Raw genomic sequence first — 16680 nt, 5'->3', positions numbered from 1 at the left:
CAGTAAAGCCAATTCAAAACTGCTAAGACACTTGAGCATTAATTAAAAAAGTAAACAAAATACAATAATAGGGGCAAAAACTATGAAAACCCAAATGTTCTTTAGACATTATGGCTTTGTTGAAAACGTTCGGCAACAATATAAATTGAAGTAGTACGGTCATTTTATGAATACGGTCATAAATCTGTCACGATACTTAATTAGCAATTACCTCTATGGACTTTTGAAGTGATGCGGCCGTGATGCTGCTAAACAAACTAAAACTTTTACAAAGAACCTGTTGACTCTACTCTGGATAAAGGTTTATCAAAGACAAAGTATAATTGTCTCCATGATGAAATTAAGTCTGTCAAAGTAGAACAACCAAACACCTGCAGAGCAGGACAACCATGTTGATGATCAGCTACTGAAGTGACCGCTCGCCATAATCATGTCCCTTCACCCCTAGTTGTTATAGCCCTAACCAACTGCATAGTGTTTATGCCACACTGTAAAAGAAAAAAGTTGAGAAAACGCACATTTTCAAGGCAACATGATGCAATAAAATGTTTGCGTTTTTTCAACTTTTGACTACTATTGTTGACTTAACTAAGATTTACAAGTTGAGATAAGAGCTATGTCAACTCGGATCTTCTTGTCAGTAATATCACATATGATCACAGGTAATATGAAAGAATGTACAACAATTCTTCTCAACTGAAGAGGAGAAATATAACCTTAGAGGGGAAAAAAAAGTAAAACATTTATATGCACGTACAACACTTAGAACTTTTAGCATATCAGTATGTGGAATTAAATTATGGAATGGATTAAGTAAAGAAGTTAAAAATTGTACTGATATGATCCAGTTTAATAGGTTGTTCAAAATAACATTGCTTACAAAGTACAAAGAAGAAGAATTATGAGAAATACTTCCAACCTTATTGAAAATAAGATATTCTTCATCTCAGTATGTTAATGACTGAATTAATTCATTACATATTACAAAACTGTTGTGTATACTAATTCATAGATGTTATTTTATTATATAAAAAGGTCAGTAAATGATTCTATATATTCGTAAACGCTTTGAAGTGGGAAAGGGGTAGGATTAAATAAGCTTTGCTTCTTCCTACTCCTTTTCGGGCATGATGTAAAATGAAATGATATGAAATTGTGTGATGTATTATGATGTAAGTGTGTTCATGTTCGAAATAAACTAAAGAAAGAAAGAAAGAATATTCCATATGATTTGTGGATTTATTCTTTTGTGAAAGTCAATATCTAAATTCCATTTAAAGCAGCACAAGTTAATATCACATATGATCACAAGTTAATATTCCATATGATTTGTGGCTTTATTCTTTTGTAAAACGGACCAAACTCGCCACAAAATTAACTACAACAAGATAGATTTTTCAAGAAAGATTGAAAGATCCGAGTTGACATAACTCTTATCTCAACTTGTAAATCTTAGTTAAGTCAACAATAGTCAAAAGTTGAGAAAACGCAAAAATCTTGTTGCATCATGTTGCCTTGAAAGTTTGCGTTTTCTCAACTTTTTTTTTTTTTTTTTTACAGTGCAGGGGCTGGCCCTGGTTTTTACTATGACAGACCCGCTAATCAGTACGTTTTGCATCTACAGATTATGGAAAGGTGGCTGGTGTTCAGAACTGGACAGTGTCAGGACACAAGGTGGCAAAGCTTTCAATTACCACTTAAAAAAAAAAAAAAAAAAGTCTTTGCACATTAACAAGATCAGGTACCAGTCGATTACTCCAAAAACGTTCATATGCAGAATAATTATTTATTTATTGTGTGTGGAGTCAGTCCTCAGCTTCCCCTATGACGGCTGACTGAGAAGACGTTTTTGCGAAGCGAATCCAACTGCTCTCAACTGTTTGTAAGAACAGTAAACTCAGGAATACAACTCACGTCCCAATCAGCAAGTTCGTCCTGGACCGCATCTTTGTTTGTGACAAGCACAACATCTTGTTCTGCCAGACACCCAAAGTTGGAAACACACAATGGAAGAAGGTCCTCATTGCTCTCAACGGTATGTAGAAGACTGTTCACAGGTTACTGTTACCTCAACTGTTAGAAGTTTTTGTGTCCTTGTTGTCGGCAGGAACCTTCACCAGTGTGGAGGAGATCCCGGAGAACCTCGTCCATGACCATGAGAAGAACAGCCTGCCCCGCCTCTCGTCGTTCAAACCACAAGAAATTGCACTCAGGTAAGTCAGTCAGATGGCATGCAACTAACAACTATTTGAATAGTTGACTAATCATAGACTATTTTACCTGATGAAATACACCTGTTCAGTGCCTCTTATGTAGCCTCGGGCTTTTGAATTCAGCTTGATATATTTTTAAGCATGTGGTACTTCAAACTCATAATAAAGTAGTGCTGTCCTGATACAACTACCAATATTGGAGCCTTGAGTATTGGCCGATACCAATATTAATCCAATATCATATCAGCACGAATCATATTACATTCTTAAAAAAAAGTTAATTATTAGTGTGTAGTTTGAAGTTAATAAAAAAGCTTGATCAAGTGAAATTACTCAGAGAACAATTGTTGGTATGAAAAACTCTGACCTCATGACAGACTTACAGGACGTTGTCTTTAAATTGCAGTGGAGTGGTAATTTTTTTTTCTGTGTCACCAAGTGGCTTTAATAGTTAAGTTAAGCTAATGATGCAGTATGTTGAATGATGCGGACAAGTTTGTTACTGGATATTCTGCCTTGAAGACTTTGTATTTGTAATATGCGACTAAAATGATTTGATACGTGATTATATTGACAAATGTAGTGTTTTCAAATGCAATATTGTTCAATTAGGAACACTTATTATATGTGCCTAGCTTGCATGCTATTGTGTGCTTAGCTGTTGTGTAGCTGCTAGCTCCTTGTAGCCCATAGCCTACCATGTTTACTAGGGGTGTGCATCTCTGCCTTGAATGCCGATATGAATCTAAATACATGGGTTACGATTAGGGTTGGGTATCGTTTGAATTCGAACGATTCCGATTCTTTGTTTCGATTCCGATTCCTGACGATTCTCGATTCCGATTCTTCTTGTACCATGCCGGGATCAATGTGTTTGACAGGTAGTCCCTGGGAGGTGGTATGCATTTTGGGTTGAGAGTTTTCATCATATCCCTGCAAACATAAACAAATATGTAATGTTGCTGTTACTGTTTAGCCCAGTATCAATTAGCTTAGCTCTAACGTTATTGCTTAACTAACCTAAATGTTGGAGATTCCACCTCTGAAAAGGGATGCAGTCTTTTGACTATGTGTGCAGTGACCTTTCTGTGGCACTCTTCCGTCTGTGGCACCGACATCTTCCCCATTGCCGCTACGTTGAACGGAGTACGCTGAGCACATCGCGGAGCCTGGCTAGCAGGTTGTAAATTGTCTATGAAAAAATACACGGGCTAATTTGTTAGTTGCCTCAACGTTGGCGCAAAACACATTATTTATTGCATGTATATTGTTTTACTTACCGGATTCGGACTGCAGTGCAGTCACCGAGGTGCCAGGCTCGGCGCCGGAGCCAGAGGAAGAGGCAGAGGAGGACGGTCGGCGCAGCGCGTCGAAGACGAGGCACGCATTTATTTGTACTCCATGAACTCGGAGGTGCTTCATCATGTTTGACGTGCACCCTCCTAAGCACGAAACAGTCCTGTCGCACGTGTTACATTTCGCCGATATTTCTTTTTTTTTAGTAAAATAAAGCCACACTTTCGACCGCCGACGCCCGCCATCCATGCTTGACTGACTTGCTCGGCTACATAGGCTCGGCTACATAGGCTCGGCTATGCTAACACTTCCGGCGGTGGGCGCTTCTTCGTTGGTGTTCAGCGGCTTCTTCTTCCGGTCGGCGGACTTATTCTTTTTTTCCAGTCGGCGGACTGGGTATCGAAATTAGGAATCGAAATTTAAACTTTTGAACGATTCCGGGAGAATCGAAAAGTTAGTCCCGGTTCCAATCGATACTCGATACTCGATACCCAACCCGAGTTACGATACTATTCACTAACAATACAATACAATATTACCATTCATTGCGATTTGATGCGATTCAATGCAGACAGCACCTTGAGGATTCTGGCGGGAACTCTCGTTCAACCCTTTTTCGATTACGCATGCACCTCCTGGTACCCCAGCACCTCCAAAACCCTCAAATCTAAACTGCAAACATCTCAGAACAAGCTAGTCAGGTTACTTCTAGACCTCCACCCCAGATCCCACCTCACTCCTACCCACTTCTCTAAAGTGGGCTGGCTCAAGGTAGAGGACAGAGTTAAACAACTTGCACTGAGCCTAGTCTATAAAATCCGCTACACCTCCCTGATACCGAAGTACATGTCAAACTACTTCCTTAACGTAAATGACCGCCATAACCACAACACCAGGGGGAGCTCCACTAACCATGTTAAACCCAGATTCCGAACTAACAAAGGTCTTAACTCATTCTCTTTCTATGCCACATCAATGTGGAATGCACTCCCAACAGGTATAAAAGAAGGGGCATCTCTATCCTCCTTCAAAACCGCAATAAAAGTTCACCTCCAGGCAGATACAACCCTAAACTAACACCCTCCCCGGATTGCTAATAATCAAATGTAAACAATCAAATGCAGATACTTTTTCTTATGCCTTCTGATCTCTCTCTCTCTCTCTCTCTCTCTATGTCCACTACTTGATGTCCATATCCCCCCCCTCCACACCCCTGATTGTAAATAATGTAAATAATTCAATGTGATTATCTTGTGTGATGACTGTATTATGATGATAGTATATATGATAGTATATATCTGTATCATGAATCAATTTAAGTGGACCCCGACTTAAACAAGTTGAAAAACTTATTCGGGTGTTACCATTTAGTGGTCAATTGTACGGAATATGTACTTCACTGTGCAACCTACTAATAAAAGTCTCAATCAATCAATAGCAGCTTTGCATGGTGAAAAAAAAATTAAATGGATCATGTACCACGTCAGAACTATGTCATGTGTTTATTTTTTTAAATAGATACAGACAAAACAGACGGTTCCTTAAATAATTAAGAGCAAATTGTTCAACTATCAATTTCAAGGCATTGCAATCCATAAACTTTACAATAAAAAGATGTAAACAAAACACCTTTGGAAACACACCCAGGTTTTTACTATTGTTTGCTCAGGTAGCAACAATAAAATACAGACAAATGCAAGCTGTGCATCAAGTAGAGGTGTTATAACACCACAGTAACACAAATGCAAGATACAATTAAGTACCATGACGTAAACTAAACAGCAGCTTTAGTGTAGAAGCTCAAATACTTTTCATAGTGCTATTCTGCTGGTTACTATGAAGCTAGGTCTTTATTTTTAGCACAATGAACAGTTGAGCAGATGCTGTGATTACCTTGCAGAGTTGTGTCTATCTTGGGGCTGGAAGTCGTTCAAATCTGTGTCCTTGTCTTGCCAGTTGGTAGCTCTGCTAGCTTTAGTATCCCTAGCTCCCTTATCGCTGGCTTGAGTGTCTTCAGGCCGTCACAACAGGTGGGTTCTCAGATTAGTCGTGCAGCCGCTACTTTCCAAACGTTACAAATGGCCATAATTTTATCCTGTTGACCATTCTTTAAAAAAAAAAAAATCCAATCGTTTACCACACTTTGGATTTCAATCAATCAATCAATCAATCAATGTTTAGTTATATAGCCCTAAATCACAAGTGTCACAAAGGGCTGCAGAAGCCACAACGACATCCTCGGTTCAGATCCCACATCAGGGCAAGGGAAAAACTCAACCCAGTGGGATGACAATGAGAAACCTTGGAGAGGACCGCAGATGTGAGGTGCAATGGACGTCAAGTGGATCTAGCACAATATTGTGAATGTCCAGTCCATGGTGGATCTAACATAATAGTGAGAGTCCAGTCCATAGTGGGGCCTGCAGGAGACCATCCCGAGCGGAGATAATATTAATATTTGAGTGTGTTTTGTATGTGAACTCTTTCGGTGCTGTTTGCCATGTTGCTCTGTTGCTTGCAGTCGCAAACGAGAATGTCTCCTATTACGTCATCACAGAAGTCTCGCAAGATTAGAACGGCCATATTTTGTAGCAGAGCTCCAATTAACCGTTCATGACTTTCCAACTGGACATGGACTGATCCTTACTAAATATAGATCGACCCAGAGGCTTGCCAAACAATGTATTTTTATCTCTAAAGTTAAAATTTGTTTTCGGTCTGTACTATTTTACTTATTCACCCCATATGTCTACCTTTTGTAAATGACTTCACTAAAACACAAGAAAAGACCTGCCTTGTGTGCTTTATTGGAGGGCATTTGGATGTTAAATGGCTGCCCAGCTCTGCACAACGAGACTGCTTGTATCAAGCTTATATCAGAGAGTCCGTAAGCACACATGATTGTATTTATTTATGTAAAAAAAAAAAAAGTTTTTTGTTTTTTTTAAATACACCTCCCTGATTGGACTAAGATGAATGCGGCAATGTACAGAGACATCCTGGATGGTTTTTTTTTAACACATTTGCAAAAATGTCTACATTTCTGTTTTATTCTGTCAAAATAGGGTGCTGAGTGTACTTTAATGAGAAACAAAATGAACTTCTTTGACTCTAGCAAATGGCTGCATTGAAACAAAAAGTGAACAATTTAATGGGGTCTGAATACTTCCCGCACCCACTGTAATTTTTATGACAGATAATATATTGCAAGAATCGGTTTCATTCGAGAATCAATTCTGAGTCGAATCCTCACCCAAAGTATCGTAATCGAATCATGAGTTCCAAGAGTCATATCCCTAACAAAGAATACTCAACAGATTGGAATTCTTCATAGTATTCTTTAATGAACAATCACAGTTACAGTTGCAATAGTAAAAAAATCATTATTAGAGTTGTCGGAGTGAACTTTCAATGCTGCAATTAGGCCTGGGCGATACGGCCTAAACATAAAATCGCCAATTTTTTCACCAAAAGTTAGATTCACGATCTTTTACAATTTCCCACCTTCTACCTTCCAAGTCACGTCTGTTGTGTCCTTGGGCAAGACACTTCACCCTTTGCCTCTGATGGCTGCTGGTTAGCGCCTTGCATGGCAGCTCCCGCCATCAGTGTGTGAATGTGTGTGTGAATGTGGAAATACTGTCAAAGCGCTTTGAGTACCTTAGGTTGGAGTTCAAATCCCAGCCGAGTCATACCAAAGACTATAAAAATGGGACCCATAACCTTCCTGCTTGGCACTCAGCAACAAAGGGTTGGAGTTGGGGGTTAAATCACCAAAATGATTCCCGGGCGCGGCGCCGCTGCTGCCCACTGCTCCCCAAGGGGATGGGTCAAATGCAGAGGACAAATTTCACCACATCTAGTGTGTGTGTGACAATCATTGGTACTTTAATCTTTAATCTTAATCTTGAAGGTAGAAAAGCGCTATACAAGTATAACCCATTTAATTGTTTTCGCCAGTTCTTAAAGGAACCAATAAATACAAATGACAGAGATCATTCAAAAACAACTTTTGTTTTTATTTGATAAGAATTAATAGTTTGGAATGGCGCTACATCTTCGCCTTAGCAAACATGTTTTTGTTTTTTTAATAAAGTGGGTTCTTTTTAGAACTGTTGAATATGAATTGGATTTTGTAGAAATTATTTTTCACAAAACTAAACAGATGCAATGAGCTATTATAAATAATTCTGGCATATTTACTGTAATGCTTTGCTTATATGTTGATTAATATGCATTGTTATTGAATATAGAGCTTCCTATAGGAGGCGAAACTTCTGTATTAAATGAAATAATTACGTAAATACAAATGGAGCACATCATTGCATAAATTAACTTTCAACATTTGACATTGATAAATTACAAATTCAAATCTTCTGTCTTGAATGAAATACTTGTTAAAATAAAAATGTAGCATTGGGAGGTCTCTATAATTTTAACGGGTGGATAAAAACAGGCACAACTTTATAGCGACCGCTTTCGTGAACGTTTTACATTGTGTCCTTTTAACCACCACAGGAAGCTGCATTTTAGCGGGAGTTTCTTTATGTTCTTGTTCGCCTCGTTAAGAGTTGCATTTCCCGTACTCGGCTGGATACTTCCGTTTCAGATGCTGTAATAAGTCTTTTTTTAAAGCGTTTTTAAAAAAAACTTTGCAGCGTGCAGTTATTTGTTCCACACCTGTTGCCGCAAATCTAAACCACTGACGACACTTTTCTTTTCTTTGAAACAAATGTCTCACTCTTGTTTGCGTTAGCATAAGCCATGTTTTGCTAGCTTCTGGGGGCAAAAAAACATTGATTTAAATTTTTTTTAAATGGAACAGAAAACTCAAATTTATCGATAACGTCGCCCAGGCCTAGCTGCGATACACGCGTGCAAAAATAAAAAGGCGCGGAAACATGCACAACGGTTAGCTGAACATAGTTCAGAGTATTGGATGTGTCGTAAGCACGATGCCATAGTAGTGGCATTACTTTGGGCCCACGCTCGCGGGCCACGCTGACACACGGTGCCAGCAGGCGCGAGCGAAGGCGCTTCTTTGTTACACACATTTTTTGGGGGGGGGGAATAGCTTCTTTTCCGCAGTATCTTATCCAACACGCTGCAAGAAAAGCAGCTTCATATTTCTTGCCTGATAATAAACGTCCCCATCGGCAGAGACGCCGCAGAAAAGAAACCTCCGACCCAAACGCCCAACGCAGTTATCCTCCCTACACAAAGTAGACCCACAACTGCGATAGTATACCCGCAAACAGCTCATGACCTGGAACTTTACTACATGGAGAGTGTGGGATACACATGGAGTGACAAGTCAACATACTGTATGACGTCAGCGACTCACTTCCTGATACAATTTGTATCAACTAGGGCTCATGGTGCATCGGTCTGGAAGGCGCTACAGCCCAGAGCAATTAAATATATTTACACCACGTACACTGAGACATTCCGTCTGTAGCACATTGCAGCCGACCCAACAGAAACAAGTGTGTGTGTGTGTATGTAAATATGTATACAGTATGTATATATCCTGCTGAGAACCAATGTCCAGGACGCTGGTTTCTCAGCAGGCTACAAAGAGAAAGATGTCCCTTACTAAAACTAAGGTACACACCACAGGGTAGCCAATCTCCACGGCGACTATTTGGGCCAAGGAGATGTCATCAGTTGACAAAAGAGCTCAACAACAAAGACACAATTTTAGTCTGCAACTTACACGTGATACAGCACGCAACACGCTGACAAAATGGCAACGCCTTAGTAGCCCGTCTGAGCTTTCTCCGCCAAGATTGCGGCGGCAAGCTGCTGGGGGTCCGTGACGTGGGGGTTCCTCGCCATCACCCGGCTCACCAGCTCCGAGGGGAAGATGTTGCACAGGTTGGTGTACGCTTTCTCCCTGGCGTCCCCGTAGCGGCCGTGTGCGGGCGACTCGGGGTGTGGCGATTGTGCGAGGTGGGGCGGGTGGCTTAAATAGTGCACGGGATGAGACGAGTGCGGTGGCGTGTAGCCGTCTTGTGCCCAGTGAGGTGAGTGCCATGACGCCTGGCAGGTGTCCGGCAAGCTCTGATAGGCACCCGGCGCATACCGAGGTGGCGGCGGTGGCGGCTCGCCGTAATACGCATCCCAGGTGGGCAGAGTCTTTAGATGGTGGGATGCGTACGGATGCTCGTACAGATGAGAGTCTGATGCACTCCCCGCTCTGGTGGGAGCCAGGCAGCGACCAATGGGAGAGCCGGGAGGGTTGGGAGGCGTCACTGTGTGGTAGTCGCCCGGGCAGCTGGAGCGTGCGGCGAGCGGCTGGTGCTGGAAATGAAGCGGTAACGGGTAGAGTGGCCGCTTTGGTCCAGCGTCGGACGCCTGATCGTGAGTCCAGCTTTGACCCCGTGCTGCTCCGCTGTGGTAGCAGTGGGTGTTAGTCACGTGACCGTGTGGGACATTTGCGTAATCGTTTAAATGAAAGCTGCAAAGTTCGTGGCTTGATGCGATCTGACGGAAATATGACCGGCGATGGGGACTGGCGTAATGGCCGCCGTCGTCCGCCAAGGCGTCCTGGGGGCAGGTGTGACACGGCCGCTCGCCGTACGAGTCGCAACTGCTGCCGCAACTTGCGCTGCTTTCGCTGCCGCATTCCGAGCCGGCAGACCCCATGGAGCCCAAACGCAGGTCGCCGTCGATGGGGAAGCGGGCTTCCGGGCTCCGTCTGGTTGAGATGCGCAGGCCGCTGTAAGCACGCGCGACCGAGTAGTAGTTGAGGTCTGGGGACTCGCAGTGGAGGTAAAGGTCGTGACTGGGGGCTGGGGCGACACAGTGAGGAGTGCTTGCTCGGGACTGTTCATCCTGGCCTCCTGGGGCTGGGGACGCGCTCGCAGTACCGCCGCGATTACCACCAGCGCACACGTTGGTCTTCTGACTATCAGTCCTCCCCTTTGCGGACAACTTCTCCTCCGCGTCGCTGTACGACAGAGCTCGCACGCCGGGGTCCGACTGCCGTTTTGCCACGCCTTTCTTCGCCTCGATGCTACCAGCCGGCACGCTGTGGCTCTTCACTAACCCCGCGTCTCCCTGGTTCTTGGTGGAGACGCACGTCTTGGCACTGGCTCGCAGCTCGTCAGCTACGGCGCGCTGCGGCTGAGCGCCTCTCTCTGGGTGGTAGTACTTACACTTGTGTCCGTATGTGCACTTTTTACCTGAAGATGCAAAGAAAAACTTCAATCAGCCATCTTGGTAAATGATTATATTTATTTTCATAATTACGTAAACGCGTCTTCTCACCATACGGGCAAGGCTGCTTCTTCTGCTCCAGCACCACGGCTCTTTTCCGCAAGAAATTGTCCAAGCTGGGACCATGGCGCCCCAGGGGGTCGTCTGGGGGCATGAATCTGACAGACAGGCGGGGGTGTTACAATAACAAATAGACCAACAAAGAACATTTTTATGCATCTGTAATAAAATACTGTATATATGATATACAGTGGAACGTCGACTTACAAACTCTTCATTGTACAAACTTTTCGATTTACGACCAACAGACCAAATAAATATTCACTTTGGTGTACGAACTTTGTCTATGTGTACGAACATTTCATCCACCCATTGTGTGTCTTGTAGCTGAGCCATTTTATGCCCGACAACCCAGTTGTTGTGCTTATTTTATTAAACACAGTTCTGCTGTTAATTACTGTGCGACTTTCTGTGCTTTTAAGTGTTTTTTTTGACTTTTTACAGCATTTTTCTAGTTGTGCTGACTGACTAAGTCCATGAAAAGCAATGGACCTGAGATGTGTGGTTTGAAACCTTCAGGAAGTATCCACAACGTTGTCGACACTTCCTCCCTCCTCCGCCTTTCTTCTGCTGTACACAACATTAACCAACAAGGTAAAGTGGATTTTAGTTTTTATTCCTAATTATTGTAGCAACCTTGCTGTTAAAGTAAAGGAGTTTTGTGATTTCAAACTAAGTGCACCACGGGGCTAGTCTGTTATGTGTGAGCGTTGGCAGGGCGGCTGCAAATGAGGACAGTACACTTTGTTGTTGTTTTGCCTTTGTTAATAAATAGAAAGTTTATCCATTACCTCCTTATATTTGTTAGATATACAGGACTGTATAGTAGTGATGTGCTATACCACTGAATTTCTTTCCAATCCGATACCTATTCAAAATCAGGCTGGTATCAGCGATATCGATCCAATACCAAAAGTTTGTGCAAATATACCTCATGTGTCTGCTGAAATTTAAAAAGTTGTCAATTTCAAATAATAACACATCTCAAAATATACTTAAAATATAAAAAAAGTTTACTTAGTTAGATAATTGAACACTAAATTGGCCATAGTGTGTGATTGTGAGTGTGAATGTTGTCTGTCTATCTGTGTTGGCCCTGCGATGAGTTGGCGTCTTGTCCAGGGTGTACGCCGCCTTCCGCCCGAATGCAGCTGGGATAGGCTCCAGCACCCCCCGCGACCCCGAGAGAGACAAGCGGTAGAAAAAGGATGAATAATATTACCTTATGAATTAATTTGAAAAATTACAACAATAATAAACACAGTTAAATATGTAACTGAATTGTTTTTTATTTGCACAGGCAGATTTTTTTGACACTAGTTTATGCAGTTACACAATCGTGTTATTATTATTATTGTTATATAAAATGTAAGAAAAAAAGAGCAAAATAATTATGTAATGAGAAAAAGCTGAAATGCTCTAACTAATAATTAATAATAATATACTTACCGTAATTTCTGGACTATAAGCCGCACCTGACTATAAGCCGCACCAGCTAAATTTAGGGGAAAATACAGATTGCTCCATATATAAGCCGCACCCGACTATAAGCCGCAGGGTTTTGATGTGTAATTACCGTAGTATATAGGGGTTCCTGCTACCACGGAGGGGATTGTCGGGACAGAGATGACTGTTTGGGAACGCAAAGCGTCCCATTTATCAACAATAAATCTTTCAATCATTCAATCAAACTTTCACATCTTTGACATGGCGAACAGCATTCGTGCAGAGTACAAATAATACAACGGTGCAAAGTAATACAAAGTGCTCGCCTGTACGTTATCAAAATAACCAGCCTACCGGTATATGAAAAGTCAGTCTTTAATCATTGTGTCATCGTCTTCCTCCTGCGTACTAAAACCACCGAAATCCTCTTCGTCGGTGTCGTAGAAGAACAGGCCGTAAATAAGCCGCACCCTTGTATAAGCCGCAGGGACCAGAACGAGGGGGAAAAGTAGCGGCTTATAGTCCGGAAATTACGGTAGTCACCCATAATACAAAGCTCTGTTTTTAGCTTTTTTTTTTAAAATAAAAAAAAATATTATTTTGGCCTGCGCGTACTTTGACTTTTCAGTATGCGGCCATCTGTAAAAAACTTTTAGACACACCTGAGCTAAAGTATCAAAATTATCGATATTTTGATTTGAGAATGAATATTATAGCATAAAGGTCTGGTATCGGTGGTATTGATATTACAGTATCAATCTGCACATCACTACTGTATAGTGCTGTATATTGTGTTCAAAGTGTACAAACCTTTACTAAAATATGGACCTTTTTGTTGAGGCTGCAACTACGCCTGGGCGGAAAAAAATATTTAAAAAATTCTAACAGAATCGATTTATGGTTTTTTCCCTACTTTTTAAAGAAACCAATGAATACAAATGACAAAGATAATTCAAAACAAGTCTTTACTTTACTTGATAACATTTTATTTGATCTTTTATTTGAAATGACACAACATTCACTGCATCTTAGTCTTAGCAAAATTCTAATTTGAACAACGTTGTTCTTTTTAGACCAGATATATATATATATATATATTATACTTTTTATGGAATCATTTTTAAAAAAACTAAATTAAGAGCTTTCTTTGGGAGGCAATACTTCTGTGTTGAACACATTTATTCTGTTTACAAAATTGGAGGATTGCACATTGCAGTCAAATAAATAATCATCTCCAATATTGAAATAAATAAAAGTGCAAACTTAAAACTTCTGCCTTAAATAAAATTTTTGTGTAAATAAAAATGTACTATTGTACATTGTATGCAAATAAATAATTAAGTAAAATATTGAGAGGAATACAGTGGATTAACAGGCTTTCATTCAAACATCTTGACGTTGTGCAGAGCGACTGTTTTAGTGATCGTTCTCCACTGTGCTTCTTTCTCATCATACATTGCATCTTATGTAAATGATTCCACCACAATATGTAGCGGGAGTTGCGTTGTTGTTGCGGTATTGTTCGCTTCGTAAAAAGTTACGTTTCCCGCACTCTGCTCGATACTTAGTTTTCAGATGCTGGAATAAGTTTGTTGTGCTGTTGCCTTTTTTTGAACAAACTTTGCAGCGTGCAGTCAGTTGTTCCACGCCTGTTGCTGCAAAACCAAACTACTGACAACAATGTTCTTTTTTTTAGAACACACGTCTCGCTCTCGTTTGCGTTGGCATTAGCCATGTTTTGATAGGTGTGTGAATCTAAGGAGGAGGGTGAAAGCTAAGGAAGCTCCTGGGGGCAAAATGTATGCCGGAAAAAGAGGAGAAAAAAACTTAACATTTCTTATATTTTACATCATCTGCAACAAAAACTCAAATTAATTGATCAAATCGATATATCACCTAGCTGGAATCAATATTCTTGTTTACATTGTTTCTTATAGAGACATTTGCTTCAATATACAAACCTTTCTATTTAAGAACCCTGTTTAACAACTGTTTATGTTTGTAAATCGACATTTCACTGTCTATGAAAGAATATGATACACGATATATGTTCTTGTTATATACAGCCCATCGGACGGTCTCTCACGACACACTAATGTGCCGCGGCGCAGTGATTTTGCATCAATGGTTTAGTGATGGCGAATGACCGCCCTCGCCCCCGCTGACCTACTTGTCATTGACAAAGGAGTACATGAGCAGTCGCTCGTCGATGAACTTCTTCCATTCGGGTTTCTCGTTGGCGAGGTCTCTGTAGTTGTCGTTGGATACGATGATGCCGTCCGACTCGTAAGCGAGCTTGACGATGAAGCGGTCGTCATAACAGACCACGCGTCGACCTTGGACGCGGCGCGAAGGCGTGAACACGAGGATCTTTTCCTTCTCCAGGCGCCGCAAGATCTCCTGATCTGTGAACAGAGGTGATGGCGTTGACACGATTACAGTGGTATCAGTGGACATCAGTGGTTGTCGACACATCCAAACCCGGATCTGAGCAGGCATATTTAGGTCAGGATTTTTATATTTATGGCCGTTCGTCAACATAATTGTCCTCTACTTGTGAACATCTTTATTTTCATATTCATTAATTTTCCTTTATTTAACCATGTAGAAAGTCATTGAGATAAAAATATATTCTGCTAGAGTGACCTGGCGAAGAGGGCAACAAAAACAAGTAAAAGTACAGATTACTTACAATATAAACGTAAAAACACACAATGGGTAAAAAATAAAATGTTTCAATTAAAACAATTTAAAAACAAGTACAGTGCCTAGTTACCCGATCCTTTAAAGGCTTACTGAAACCCACTACTACCGACCACGCAGTCTGATAGCTTATACAGTATATCAATGATGAAATCTTAACATTGCAACACATGCCAATACGGCCGGGTTAGATTAGTAAAGTGCAATTTTAAATTTCCCGCGAAATATCCTGCTGAAAACCTCTTGGTATGATGACGTTTGCGCGTGACGTCACGGATTGTGCGGACATATTGGGACACCATTGTGGCCAGCTATTAAGTCGTCTGTTTTCATCGCAAAATTCCACAGTATTCTGGACATCTGTGTTGGTGAATCTTTTGCAATTTGTTTAATGAACAATGAAGACAGCAAAGAAGAAAGCTGTAGGTGGGATCGGTGTATTAGCGGCTGGCTGCAGCAACACAAACACGTAGCGGCTACGTCGTAGCCGGTGTTTCATTGTTTACATTCCCGAACGATGACAGTCAAGCTTTACCATTGGCCTGGGACAACAGAGACTCTTACCAGGAGGACTTTGAGTTGGATACGCATGCTTGTGGAGATGGGACAACAGAGACTCTTACCAGGAGGACTTTGAGTTGGATAGCAGACGCGCTACCGTGAGTACGCAGCTTTGGCTTCCAAACATTTGATGGCTTGCCCGTACGTGCGTGCCGCTATGTGCATGTCACGTACGTAACTTTGGGGAAATATATGTGCTCTATGAACTTTACGGAGGTGAACGGTACTTTGGGCTGTGGGATTGAGTGTGTTGTGCGGGTGTTTGAGTTGTATTGGTGGGTTATATGGACGGGAGGGGGGAGGTGTTTGTTATGCGGATTCATTTGTGGCATATTAAATATAAGCCTGGTTGTGTTGTGGCTAACAGAGTACAGTATACTGTATATAGGTCTTGTGTTTATTTACTGTTTTAGTCATTCCCAACTGAATATCAGGTCCCACCCGCCTCTCACAGCATCTTCCCTATCTGAATCGCTTCCACTGCCCTCTAATCCTTCACTCTCACTTTCCTCATCCACAAATCTTTCATCCTCGCTCAAATTAATGGGGTAATTGTCGCTTTCTCAGTCCGAATCGCTCTCGCTGCTGGTGGCCATGAGTGTAAACAATGTGCAGATGTGAGGCGCTCCACAACCTGTGACATCACGCTACTTCCGGTACAGGCAAGGTTTTTTTTATCAGCGACCAAAAGTTGCAAACTTTATCGTCGATGTTCTCTACTAAATCCTTTCAGCAAAAATATGGCAATATCGCGAAATGATCAAGTATGACACATAGAATGGACCAGCTATCCCCGTTTAAATGAGAAAATTTAATTTCAGTAGGCCTTTAAAATGGACTGAAATACCCCCAAAGTGATCAGTTCAGGTAGCCTCAGATCCTTTTGTAATTCATTCCATGACCATGGAGAAGCAAATCTGAAGGCTTTTTTTACCGAAACTTGTGTTGGCTCTGGGAACCAACACACCAAGGATGTCCTGTGACCGCAAACTGTAGCGACTGGAGTGTCTACACATAAAAAACATAAATAGGTGGGAACCAGACCAAGAAGTGATTTATTTATCATAATCGTCCATCGAGAAAATCTGCGGACACACAAAGATTGGCAGTTTTCCGTTGCATGCAAAGTGTAATGGTGGACAAGGTTGCCTTGACTAGTAATAAAACGTAAGGCACAGTG

General features: G+C 41.5%; 1 protein-coding gene and 2 long non-coding RNA genes across 6 annotated transcripts in view; 1 reads left to right on the top strand and 2 right to left on the bottom strand.

The window, feature by feature from the left end:
• The window catches only part of LOC133658564 (uncharacterized), a 57426-nt gene that overhangs the window by 1234 nt on the left and 39512 nt on the right, over positions 1 to 16680 (top strand). For both annotated transcript variants that reach the window (XR_009827488.1, XR_009827489.1), the window contains exons 2-5: positions 1625 to 1741; positions 1810 to 2035; positions 2108 to 2213; positions 11235 to 11384. This is a non-coding gene — a long non-coding RNA (uncharacterized LOC133658564). The remainder of the gene's footprint in view (positions 1 to 1624; positions 1742 to 1809; positions 2036 to 2107; positions 2214 to 11234; positions 11385 to 16680) is intronic.
• Positions 1781 to 3392, bottom strand: LOC133658576 (uncharacterized). Its single transcript, XR_009827491.1, has 3 exons — positions 3234 to 3392; positions 2069 to 3146; positions 1781 to 1976 (listed from the first exon to the last, which is right to left on the bottom strand). It is a non-coding gene; the product is annotated as an uncharacterized LOC133658576 (long non-coding RNA).
• The window catches only part of LOC133658507 (probable ribonuclease ZC3H12C), a 54320-nt gene continuing 44490 nt past the window's right edge, over positions 6851 to 16680 (bottom strand). For all 3 annotated transcript variants that reach the window (XM_062060634.1, XM_062060618.1, XM_062060628.1), the window contains exons 4-6: positions 14407 to 14641; positions 10782 to 10888; positions 6851 to 10696 (exon numbers count right to left, since the gene is read on the bottom strand). In XM_062060634.1, coding sequence (XP_061916618.1) covers positions 9267 to 10696; positions 10782 to 10888; positions 14407 to 14641 — 1772 coding nt within the window. In that variant the 3' untranslated portion in view covers positions 6851 to 9266. The remainder of the gene's footprint in view (positions 10697 to 10781; positions 10889 to 14406; positions 14642 to 16680) is intronic.

The sequence above is a fragment of the Entelurus aequoreus genome, linkage group LG01 (genome assembly GCF_033978785.1).
Source record: "Entelurus aequoreus isolate RoL-2023_Sb linkage group LG01, RoL_Eaeq_v1.1, whole genome shotgun sequence".
In the NCBI taxonomy this organism is placed as follows: domain Eukaryota; kingdom Metazoa; phylum Chordata; class Actinopteri; order Syngnathiformes; family Syngnathidae; genus Entelurus; species Entelurus aequoreus.
Note: the sequence above shows the minus strand (reverse complement) of the source record. Positions and strands in the feature narration are given on the sequence as shown.